At 46.0% G+C, this 12934-nt stretch overlaps 1 protein-coding gene across 1 annotated transcript in view; it reads left to right on the top strand.

The window, feature by feature from the left end:
- acad11 (acyl-CoA dehydrogenase family, member 11) overlaps positions 1–12934 on the top strand; it is a 168708-nt gene that overhangs the window by 101938 nt on the left and 53836 nt on the right. The window contains exons 14-16 of the mRNA XM_085989325.1: positions 6836–6902; positions 8480–8565; positions 12715–12786. Coding sequence (XP_085845451.1) covers positions 6836–6902; positions 8480–8565; positions 12715–12786 — 225 coding nt within the window. The remainder of the gene's footprint in view (positions 1–6835; positions 6903–8479; positions 8566–12714; positions 12787–12934) is intronic.

Genomic DNA, 12934 nt, shown 5'->3' with positions numbered 1-12934 from the left:
CGCTGTATCTAATGGGCGGCTGATCCAATACCGCCCGTTCAGTGCCACTGCCCGAGATGGATTTCTAGACCTCAGATTGCAAAGTTGCTTCCTGTGTCAGCCAAGTTATTTGTAGAAGCTTAGTACGATAGCAAAATACTGCAGATGTTGGAAATCCGAAATAAATGTCTTGACAAAGCGTTTGACCCGAAACATTGACTCTATTTTCTCTCCACGGATGTTGCCTGGCCTGCTGAGTTTTTCCAGCATTTTCTGTTGTTATTTGTAGAAGCTGTTTAATTTCAGAAGATTTGGGCCCAGAAATTGATATCCTGCCTCTTTGCTGTATTTTATTGTCATTCTGTGTCTTGATTTGAGTCCCACGGATTGCCAACCCAATTCTTTGCTGCAGCACTGTTTTCAGTGCCGAAGAAATCATGGAGTGAGGAACGACTAGTTGAGTCATTAAACTCAACAGAGCGTATTCAGCAACTCACGCATACGCTCCTCTCAACAGAGTGCTCACAGCCTACACTGTCGAGCATTCCATTCAATTTAATCAACACCCTGAGGGAGGTGAACAATCACAGGTAAAACTGCCAGGGAGAGAAAATAGTAACATTTCTCCATAATCTCCAGAGATAATCGAGTGAAACCTTCACGATGTCAGTTGAACATTACAAGCTACATTATTCAACCTGGGGGCGGATGCATTTCACAGATGAGATTTCCACAGTGCCAGTACATTGAACAAATAGGAATTTGCCCTCGGAGACTTCAAGAAAGAAAGAAAGACTTACATTTCTTTAGCGCCTTTCACGACCTCAGGACATCGCAAAGTGCTTTACAGCCAATGAAGTATTTTTTGAAGTGTAGTCACTGTTGTAATGTGGGAAACAGCAACAGGCAGTAAACATTGGTGGGAGCTGTTACAGGCCCCCAAACAGTGGTTGTAATGTAGGGCAGAGTACAAATCAGGAAATTAGAGGCGCCTGTAACAAGGGTAATATAGTAATCATGGGGACTTTAATCTACATATAGACTGAGCAAACCAAACTTGCAGTAACAGTGTAGAGGACGAATTCATGGAATGTATACAAGATAGTTTTCTAGATCAGTATGTTGAAGAACCAACAAGGGAACAGACTATTTTAGATCTAGTATTGTGTAATGAGAAAGGGTTAATTAATAACCTTGTAGTAAAGGGGCCTTTAGGGAAAAGTGACCAACCATAATATAATAGAATTTAGTTAAATCCAAAACTAGATTCTTAAACCTAAACAAAGCAAACTATGTAGATATGAGGGTCGAGTTGGCTAAGGTAGATTTGGAAATTACATTAAAAGGTATGACGGTAGACAAGCAATAATTTACAACAAATATACATTCCTTTAAGGCACAAAAACCCCACAGGAAAAGTGGTCCAACCGTGGCTAACAAGAGAAGTTAAAGATAGTATTGGATCAAAGGAAGAGGCTTATAATGTTGCCAAAAAGAGCAGTAAGCCTTAGGATTGGGAGGATTTTAGAATTCAGCAAAGGAGGACCAAGACATTGATAAAGAAAGGGAAAGTAGAATATGAGAGTAAACTAGTGAGAAACATAAAAACAGACTGTAAAAGCTTCTATAGATATGTAAAAAGAAAAAGATTAGCGAAGTAAACGTGGGTCCCTTACAGGCAGAGACAGGAGAAATTATAATGGGGAATAAATAATGTCTTAATCTAAATGTACACTCTCAGGAGCCGCAAGCCTACATTTCGTTGTACTGCACTTGTGCACTAACAATGACAATAAAAGTTGATTTGATTTGATTTGATTTGATAAATGGCAGAGAAATTAAACAAATACTTTGGGCAGGATTTTCATTGGGCCGTGGAGGCGGGATTGGAGGCGTGTGGGGGGTTAAAATCGCGAATTCGGGGGGCACGAACCCATCCCACCCCAACCCGCCTCCATGCCAGTTTCAATGGAGGCGGGTACCTGACCCGCACTGGGAGCCGCCCCCGAGGCGGGAAGGGGATTAGTGCCAATTAACTGCCTGTTAACAGGTAGTTAACAGGCAGTTTTTTAGCCTAATCCCTATTTTTATTCCTAAAGTATGGGATTCCCGACGGCGCCAAACCACGCCAAGTTAGCGAGGCGGACCGTCAGGCTGAAGGGCTTGGAGGGTTCAAGATGTCCAGTGTTCAGGTGAGTGATGGGTGCATGAGTGCAGAGGTAAGTGTGTTTGGTGTGTGTAAAGTGTTTAAAGAAGTTTAATTACCTTTACTTACCTTTACAGCCTTCCTTCCTTCAGGTCTCAGGAGTCCCTCATCTCAGCGGCACAGAAAGCAGAATGGCCGTGAGCTGTCAAAAGTTGCAGCATTCAGCTTTCTGTTCTGGAGAGATCTCTAAATCAGTCTGAGAGGAAGGAATTGACTTAGTGTACAGATTGTCAGTGTTTGACAGCTTCAAAGAGCTGGGCGGGCTCAACAAGGTCAATCAAGTGAAAATCGCGTGGGTTGGCCACAACTCGATGGAGGTGGGACTACAACCCCAAAAGTTTTAGTCCTGCCTCCTACACACCTCCAGTATCAAAATCCAGCCCTACGTGTCTGTCTTCATGGAAGAAGATGCAAAAAACCTCCTGGAAATAGTGGAGAACCAAGGGTCTAGCGAGAATGAGGAACTGAAAGAAATTAGTATTAGTAAAAAAAATAAGACTGGAGAAATTAATGGGACTGAAAGCTGATAAATCCCCTGGACCTGATGGCCTACATCCTAAGGTCTTGAAAGAGGTAGTGGATGCATTGGTTGTCATCTTCCAAAATTCCATAGATTCTAGAATGGTTCCCGCGGATTGGAAGGTAGCAAATGTAACCCCACTATTTAAGAAAGGAGGGAGAGAGAAAATGGGGAACTACAGACCAGTTAGCCCTAGCTGAGGAGTCACAGTCTCAGGATAAGGAGTCGGCCATTCAGGACTGAGATGAGAAGGAATTTCTTCACTCAGAGGGTGGTGAATCTTTGGAATTCTCTGCCCCAGAGGGCTGTGGAGGCTCAGTCGTTGAGTATATCTGAATGGCAATAGATTGGGAGAAGGGGAAGTGCAACGAGACCTGGGCGTCCTTGTGCACCAGTCGCTGAAGGTAAGCATGCAGGTGCAGCAGGCGGTTAAGAAGGCCTTGGTGAGACCACATCTTGAGTATTGTGTGCAGTTTTGGTCGCCTTATCTGAGGAAGGATGTTCTTGCCATGGAAGGAGTGGAGCGAAGATTCACCAGGCTGATACCTGGGATGGCAGGAATGACATATGAGGAGAGATTGGGTCGATTGGGCTCGTACTCGCTGGAGTTTGGAAGAATGAGAGGGGATCTCATTGAAACTTATAAAATTCTAACAGGACTAGACGCTGGCAGGATGTTCCCGATGGTTGGGGAGTCCAGAACCAGGGGTCACAGTCTAAGGATAAGGGGTAAGCCATTTAGGACAGAGATGAGGAGGAATTTTTTCACCCAGAGAGTGGTGAACCTGTGGAATTCTCTACCAAAGAAGGCAGTAGAGGCCAATTCATTAAATATATTCAAGAAGGAGTTGGATATATTTCTTAAGGCTAAAGGGATATGGAGAGAAGGCAGGAACAGGGTACTGAATTTGGATGATCAGCCATGATCACATTGAATGGCGGAGCAGGCTTGAGGGGCCGAATGGCCGACTCCTGCTCCTATCTTCAAGACAGAGATCGATAGATTTTTGGATATTAAGGGATATGGGGATAGTGCAGGTGAGGTATGAAGATCAGCCATGATCTTATTGAATGACAGAGCAGGCTCGAGGGGTGAATGGCCGACTCCTGCTCCTAATTCTTATGTAGGAAATGCAGCAGCCAATTTGTGCACAGCAAGCTCCCAGAAACACCAATGTGATAATGACCAGATAATCTGTTTCAGTGATGTTGATTGAGGGATAAATATTGGCCAGGACACCAGGGAGAACTCGCCTGCTCTTCTTCGAAATAGTGCCATGGGATCTTTTACATCCACCTGGGGAGGCAGACAAGGCCTTGGTTTAACATCTCATCAGAAAGAACCCACCTGACAGTGCGGCGCTCCCTCAGCACTGCACTGGGAGTGTCAGCCTGGATTTTTGTGCTCAAGTCTCTGGAGTGGGACTTGAACCCACAACCTTCTGACTCAGAGGCGAGGGTGCCGCCCACTGACTGGCCTGTCCCTGTGCTGTCCATGCTGTGTAATTCTTTGTATGTACGTATGCTGTTTTGAAATGACACTGATGGTAGTACTAGATTGACCATTTGAAAGCAGGTTCTCCCTTCTAAAGCCAACCTTGTCCTGAGTATTCTCCTTGAAATGATTCGATTCAATTTCATATCGTGCTTTTGTATCTCTCATGCTCTGATAAACAACACTATTGGCTTAAAAATTTACAAATCTTCTATTTGATGCAATGAATGGTAACTGCAGGGCACAGCAAGGCCAATCACCTGTCAGATTTACAGGCTGCACAGAAACTGGTTCTACCGATCCTTTTCCCGCTAAACAGAAAGGCACGTAGAGACTGCGCAGCATAACCGTAGCAATCGCAGTGCGATCTGGTTTAACAGAAACCGTGCGAGACTGCCCGAGGAGTGGTGTCACATCACTTCGGCATGGCAGCACTTGGACTTCTCTGGGGCAATGTGAACTTTAAATAATTCCCGGCCAGCTGAACTTTTTACACTGTGTGACGTTAACAAAGGGCTTTTTGAATGTTAAAGGTTTCACTGTTTGGGTGTCAAACTGGTAGCTGCAGTACGGTTGCAAAAGGAGCTAGAATTTGGCCAGTTCACCCTGAGCTTCACCCCTGGCCCACCCCCAGTATGTTGTAGGTCCGAGGGGCTCGGTACACTCAGCACTTGGTTAAAATGCAGGCCCTGTGAGGTCTGAATCTTTGAAATGTTGCTACCCTGTATTGTTTGTACATTGAGTGATACAGAATGATACCCGGCCTCCAAGGGTGAAATTACATGGGGAGATTACACAAGCTAGGGTTGTATTCCCTAGAATTTAGAAGGTTAAGGGGTGATTTGATCGAACTTTGCAAGACATTAAAGGGATCAGATAGGGTAGATAGAGAGAAACTATTTCCGCTGGTTGGGGAGTCTAAAAATTAGAGCCAGACCTTTCAGGAGTGAAATTAGGAAACACTTCTACACACAGAGGGTGGTAGAAGTTTGGAACTCTCTTCTGCAAATAGCAATTGATGCTGGGGGTGAATTGTTAATTTTAAATCTGAGATTGATAGCTTTCTGTTAACCAAAGGTATTCAGGGATATGGGCCAAAGGCAGGTATATGGAGTTAGGTCACAGATCAGCCATGATCTCATTGAATGGCGGGACAGGCTTGAGGGGCTGAATGGCCTCCTCCTGTTCCTATGTTGATTAGAGGCACTGAAATTGTTTACGTACACATGGGAACGATGTAAAATGGAAATATAAGATGGTGCTGCTGCTTCACTCCGCTCCAAGAGAAGTTTCAGTGCCAAACCAGCACCTGTGGTATAAAGGGATTATTATTCTGCCAGGCTTAGGTAGATGCACCATAGACTTTATTGTCATAGTGTGAACTGTGAGCTGCAACTGAGAGAACAGCAAGTTCCTTTACATCTGGCAGGGATATAAATATCTGGTACACAATTTTCTGACCATAAGGTTCCTCTAATATGGCAAAGGATATGAACCTATTAGCCAGTCCCTCTAAACTGAGTTAAAAACAGAAAATGCTGGAGAAACTCAGCAGGTCAGGCAGCATCTGTGAAGAGAGAAACTGAGTAATGTACTAACACCAGATCATCAGTAAAGCTCTATAATTTACATGTACAGGTTAAAGGGCATCATTTTCAGATTACATGTCCCTCCCAATCTCTGTAATCTCCTCCAGCCATAGAACCCTCTGAGATCTCTGCGCTCCTCCAATTCTGGCCTCTTGCGCATCCCCCATTATAATCGCTCCACCATTGGTGGCCGTGCCATCAGCTGCCTGGGCCCTAAGCTCTGGAATTCCCTCCCTAAACCTCTCCGCCTCTCTGCCTCACCCCCTTTAAGACGCTCCTTAAAACCCACTTCTTTGACCAAGCTTTTGATCACATGCCCTAATATCTCCTCGGTGTCAAAATTTGTTTGATAATCGCTCCTGTGACGCACCGTGGGACGTTTTACTACATTAAAGGCGCTATGTAAATGCAAGTTGTTGATTGTGTGAGTGTGTGTGTCTTTAGTCTGTGTGTGTGTGTGTGTTATATGTTATATAGCTGGTCGGAGGATGTAATGGCGCTTGCGGCTTATACCCCAGATTTTGCCATACCTGGGCATCAAATGAGGTAACGGTAGCACAGTGGTTACATTACTGGACTAGTAATCCGGGCCTGGATTAATGATCCGGAGACTCGAGTTCAAATCCCACCACGGCAGCTGGGAATTTAAATTCAGTTAATTAATTAAATCTGGAATAAAAAGCTAGTGTCAGTAATGGTGACCATGAAACTACCGGATTGTTGTAAGAACCCATCTGGTTTACTAATGTCCTTTAGGGAAGGAAATCTGCCGTCCTTACCCGGTCTGGTCTATATGTGACTCCAGACCCACAGCAATGTGGTTAACTCTTAACTGTTCCTGAAATGGCCGAGCAGGTCACTCATTTGTAACAAACTGCTATGAAAAAACCTTGACTGCAGCGGATTAAGAAGGTGGCTCAGCATCAACTTCTCAGGGGCGATTAGGGATGGGCAATAAATGCTGGCCTTGCCAGCGACGCTCACATCCTGTGAATGAATAAAAAAAATCTGGATTTTTCCTTTGCTTATTTCTCTTCTTTTTACAGGAGCCGGGAACCCAAATTGTAAAATAGCGATTGTGATGGGCAAGACTGAAAAGAAACATCTTCCAAGGTAAGAAACAAGTATGTCGACATTTGGTCCAATTAAGTTTTAACACACTAAATAGAATCATAGAAAGTTACAGCACGGAAGGAGGCCATTTCGGCCCATCGTGTCCGCACCAGCCAACAAAGAGCTATCCAGCCTAATCCCACTTCCCAGCTCTTGGTCCGTAGCCCTGCAGGTTACAGCATCCCAAGTGCACATCCAAGTACTTTTTAAATGTGGTTAGGGTTCCTGCCTCTACCACCCTTTCAGGCAGTGAGTTCCAGACCCCACAACCCTCTGGGTGAAGACATTTCCCCTCAAATCTCCTCTAAACCTTCCACCAATTACTTTAAATCTGTACCCCCTGATTTTTGACCCCTCTGCTAAGGGAAATAGGTCCTTTCTATCCACTTTATCTATGCCCCTCATAATTTTATACACCTCAATAAGGTCTCCCCTCAGCCTCCTCTGTTCCAAGGAAAACAGACCCAGCCTATCCAGTCTTTCCTCATAGCGAAGATTCTCTACTCCCGGCAACAACCTTGTAAATCTCCTCTGTACCCTCTCTAGTGCAATCACATCTTTCCTGTAATGTGGTGACCAGAACTGCACGCAGTACTCTAGCTGAGGTCTAACTAGTGTTTTATACAGTTGAAGCATAACCCCCTGCTCTTGTATTCTATGCCACAGCTAATAAAGGCAAACATTCCGTATGCCTCCTTAACCACCTTATCTACCTGGCCTGCTACCTTCAGGGATCTGTGGACATGCACTTCAAGGTCCCTTTGTTCCTCTACACTACTCAGTGTCCTACCGTTTAATGTGTATTCCCTTTCCTTGTTAGCCCTCCCCAAATGCATTACCTCACACTTCTCCGGATTGAATTCCATTTGCCACTGTTCTGCCCACCTGACCAATTTATTGATATCTTCCTGCAGTCTACAGCTTCTTTCTTCAGTATCAACCACACGGCCAATTTTTGTATCATCTGCAAACTTCTTAATCATACTTCCTATATTCAAGTCCAAATCATTGATATGACATCCTTCCTAAAGTGCGGTGCCCAGATTTGGACACAATACTCCAGCTGGGGCCTAACCAGTGTTTCATCAAGAGTTTGGCATAATGTCCTTGCCTCTGTGCTCTATTAATAAAGCCAAGGATCCCGTATACTTTTTTAACAGCCTTCTCAACTTGTCCTGTTACTGTCAAAGATTTGTGTACATACACCCCCAGCAATGTTCCCTCTAATTTTTTTGGGGTGAACGGTCCTTTAATGGGCTGCGCGGCCCATTCAAATTTTCGTGCATGCGCACTTTATTGTATTGAAAAGACGGTGAGTGTCTTGCGCAGGACCTCCAGACCGCTCGGGAACACTGACTCCCAGGTCTCTCTGTTCCTGCAGCCCTTTAGAAAAGCAGGCAAGGATCTGATGATTGGAATCATTGTCTGATTTCACTTGACAGGTTCCAGGCTACGAGGAAGATAAACATTTTCGTTAGATTTGTTAGTGGGATTTGTTATGTATACATGTTAATTGTTAAAAGTATCTAAATGACACTATTTTTGTACATTTATTATGTTCTGTATATGTTTTTTAGGCACAAGCAACACAGTATGATTCTTGTTCCCATGGACACACCAGGGGTAAAGGTCATCAGGCCCCTAAGCGTGTTTGGATATGACGGTAAGATACGTTTATTTATTTCACCAAGAATCCGTGTTCCTGGCTCAGTGGCGTACCTGATCTCAGCTGCATCATTATGGGATGTCAGGAGTGGCAGTTCCTTTGAGTAAAGGATGGAAAAACAGACATTGAGATACCACTGGCCATCTTGTGGTTTATTCCGTTTTTGCTTTTCAAGATTTCTAATAGTGGCCACTTTTACAAAATTGCACTCCTGGAGAATGACACTCCGACCAGGACTGCGATTTCATACAATTCAATCCTATGGTTGGAAGATTATTGGAAGCACACACCCAAATTCCTGATGTGCGCTTCCGGAGAACAAGGCCTCCCACCAGAAGTGCGATTTCATAAAATCGCCCCTAAATTCTTCCCGTTGCAAAATTTTACTTGTTTGTCCACAAATTTTCTCTCTGCGATATCATCAGTGTTTCAATTTCCAATTAACGTATGTTCCTTGGGGTTTTAATATCAGTTGGCTGAGGGAATCGCCTTGGCAAATCATCTTCCCTCAGCTCAACGATTCCACTTGGGCTGAAGAAGTGCATTGAATGTCATTGACTCCTCCCAGTGAGTGAAACTCAAAGCACTTGTTTGCATTGTCTGCTGATGTGGAATGGTCTATCAGAAGTGTGTTTGGGGTGGGGTGGGGGGGGTCTGGGGGGGTTTGTTCAGTAATACACGATGGGTAACAATTGTCTCCTGGAGCTTGTTGGGAGAGCCAGGCAGGAATTTCCAACATACCTTCCCCAGGAGCTGGCATTACTTGCAGTTGGGAAGGGCGGAGCACCATCTAACAGATAGGGTGAGCATTGATGGGCCCGCTGGACTTTCCTTGCCCTCCCTTTCAAACGTTTGTATGTCCCAGACTTCTTTGAGGAGGAGGAGTATGGCCCTGAATTTCCCCCTGTTCCCAGTTCATCCCCTCCTCTCCCCCACATTCATTCTTCCTCCTTGCTTCCTCTGACAGTTCAAGCCTATGACCTCCTCCCGCCCTACCTGCCGCTGCTTCACACACCAGGGTGTGGGCGGGGGGGGAGATAGGAACTCCTGATACCAAAAGCTATCACAGGATCAGGAATTCCTCCCCACCTCAGTCTCCCGTGTACGGGAACTTCCTGCTGATTTTCATTCCCAATAGCAGGCAAGCAGGTATTGGGGGACATTTTCAAAATGGTGGCCGGCTATTCGGCCATGGAACCAATCCCACGCCGGTCCTGGTGCTGCATCCACACACACGCAAACCTTACAGCAGGTGCCACTGAATAGCAAGCAAGTGTGAAAAACCTAAGATTATCCATCCCTAGCCATGGCTGTTGAGGTCAATTACAGCCCCCTTACTGTGGCCTTGTGATCAGTTAACATGGCTCAGCCGGGGGATAAAACCTGGGACCGTTTCTGGTTTGTTGAACTCAACTACACACGTTGGGCAGTGCATTAACCCACTGAGCCACCGCCCGCTTCACACTGAGCATTTCCCCATGGCTGCTGCTGTTTTAAAGTCTGTGGTCTTCAGATGGTAAAATCGTGGCTTGTTTTATGCACAGGTGGAGACTGACAGACATTAGTTTTTGAATCACAAAATCCAATAGCCAGACCGGCTTCCCAGGTACTTTGGGGCTGAGGTTCCACTTGTTTCCGCCAGTTTTATCAAGGCAATCCAGGCAGAATCATCTGAAACAGTGCGAAAGATCGGGGAATTTTAACCGTGCGTTACGCCCAAAACCATTTACGGCCGTGTTTCCCCCGATATTTCCTGCTGGCTCAGGATGCGATTCGCCGAAATCAGGCTCCGCCCACAAAACTGGCCCCACCCCCAGGTGGAGATTGCGAGATTCTGCCGATCACGCTGGTTCGGGGAGGCTCGTGAAACTGCGCTCAGGCGCACAGGCGCTTGGGCATCCCGAACTCGGCTGCCCGTGTCCTAACTCGTACCGAGTCCCGTTCATCCTGCCCGTGTCCTAACCCGCACCGAGTCCCGTTCACCCATCACCCCCTGTGCTCACTGATCTACATTGATTCCCGGTTAAACAACACCTTGATTTCAAAATTCTCATCCTTGTTTTCAAATCCCTCCATGGCCTCGCCCCTCCCTATCTCTGTAATCTCCTCCAGCCCTACAAACCCCCCAAGATCTCTACGGTCCTCTAATTCTGCCCTCTTGAGCATCCCTGGTTATAATCGCTCAACCATTGGTGGCCGTGCCTTCAGCTGCCTGGGCCTTAAGCTCTGGAATTCCCTGCCTAAACCGCTCCGTCTCGCTACCTCTCTTTCCTCCTTTAAGACGCTCCTTAAAACCTACCTCTTTGACCAAGCTTTTGGTCACCTGCCCTAATTTATCCTTATGTGGCTCAGGTCAAATTTTTTGTCTTATACTACTCCTGTGAAGCGCCTTGGGACGTTTTCTCTTCTTCTCTTAGGCAGTCCTTCAGAACCGAAGATGACTTGCTTCCGCATTAAAAATTAGTTCTCAGGCGACTGATGAGTCCAATGCGGGACCTACAGTCTCTGTCACAGGTGGGGCAGACGGTGGTTGAAGGGGTGGGTGGGTGGGGTGCTTGGGTTGACGGGCGCTCCTTGCGCTGCCTGCGCTTGGCTTCCGCTTGCTCCCTGTGAAGAGACTCGAGGTGTTCGACGCCTTCCCGGATGCTTCTCCTCCACTTTGTGCGGTCTTGGGCCAGGGATTCCCAGGTGTCGGTGGGGATGTTGCACTTTTTCAAGGAGGCTTTGAGGGTGTCCTTGAAGCATTTCCTCTGCCCACCTGGGGCTCTCTTGCCATGTCGGAGCTCCGAGTAGAGCGCTTGTTTTGGGAGTCTCGTATCGGGCATGCGGACAATGTGACCCATCCATTGGAGCTGATCGAGCATGGTGAAAGCTTCGATGCTGGAGATGTTGGCCTGAGCGAGAACACTGACTATCCTGCCAATGGATTTGCAGGATCTTGCGGAGACAGCGTTGGTGGTACCTCTCCAGTGCTTTGAGGTGCCTGCTGTACATGGTCCATGTCTCTGAGGCATACAGCAGGGCGGGTATTACTACTGCTCTGTAGACCATGAGCTTGGTGCCGGGTTTGAGGTCCTGGTCTTCAAACACTCTCTTCCTCAGGTGACCGAAGGCTGCACTGGCACACTGAAGGCGGTGTTGGACTTAGTCATCGACATCTGCCCTTGTTGACAGTAGGCTCCCGAGGTATGGAAAGTGGTCCACGTTGTCCAAGGCCTTGTCGTGGATTTTGATAATCGGGGGGCAGTACTGTGTGGCAGGGGCAGGTTGGTAGAGGACCTTTGTCTTGCGGATGTTTAGTGTAAGGCCCATGCTCTTGTACGCTTCGGTGAAGGTGTTAACGATGGTTTGGAGTTCGACCTCCGAGCGTGCGCAGACGCTAGCGTCGTCTACATACTGTAATTCGACAACAGAGGAAGGGACGACCTTGGATCTGGACTGGAGGCGACGGAGGTTGAACAGTTTCCCGTTTGTTCTGTAAATTAGCTCCACTCCAGTGGGGAGCTTACTGAGGGTGAGATGGAGCATTGCAGCAAGGAAGATGGAGAAGAGCATTGGTGCAATGACACTACGTTAAAGACGCTATATAAATACAAGTTGTTGTTTTAAAAGCTTTCTCGTATCAAAAAATATTTAATTTACTAAGAAACCGACTAGTGTATACCAATGAAACTAGTAAATGGTTCAGTATAGTTTGTTTTTAAGTTATTTTCAGCGATTTTAAATCCGGTTACTCCCAGGTGGTGATTAGAAATGTTTATTTTTGGTGATAAACCCATTCCCAGCTGAATTAATAACCTGCCCCAGGTCACCGACTGTAAATACATCAAGGAATACTTTTTAATGGGAAAAGAAAGAAACGGTTGCGATCTGTTACTCTGCTCGATTGCGCTGGTTCATGGATGATTTTACATTTGTAATTATGCAAATTAATTTTAGCGGAAACTGTAATCGAACCGGCGGAATTTCAATCGCATTTTGGGCACAATTTCCCGATTGCAGCCAAAGTGGAAACTCTACCCCTTTATGTTTAATAACTGGTATCCCAGTATGTCCTAGCTCTGGGTTTAGCCATTGTAAATTTGAGCCGTGGTGTTTCTGTACATGTGTATGGAGACTGATGTGACTTTCATTGTGTTTTGACAGACTCTTTTCATGGCGGACACTTTGAGATACATTTCGACAAGGTTCATGTTCCCGTATCCAGCATACTGTTAGGTGAGTCCACAAACACGTAACATGCTTTTCCAGACTCAAAGTTAAAGGAGTGTGTTCAAGCCCAACTTTCAGGTAATTCAATTCAATGCAGCCAAAGTACACCTCCCTTTTAAGAGGTGCAGGCTGCCTTTAAACGGCATCACAGATG

This window comes from Somniosus microcephalus, chromosome 5 (assembly GCF_052327205.1).
Source record: "Somniosus microcephalus isolate GS21.2 chromosome 5, FLI_Smic_1.0, whole genome shotgun sequence".
Classification (NCBI taxonomy): Eukaryota; Metazoa; Chordata; class Chondrichthyes; order Squaliformes; family Somniosidae; genus Somniosus; species Somniosus microcephalus.
This window is presented reverse-complemented; position numbering and strand designations above follow the sequence as displayed.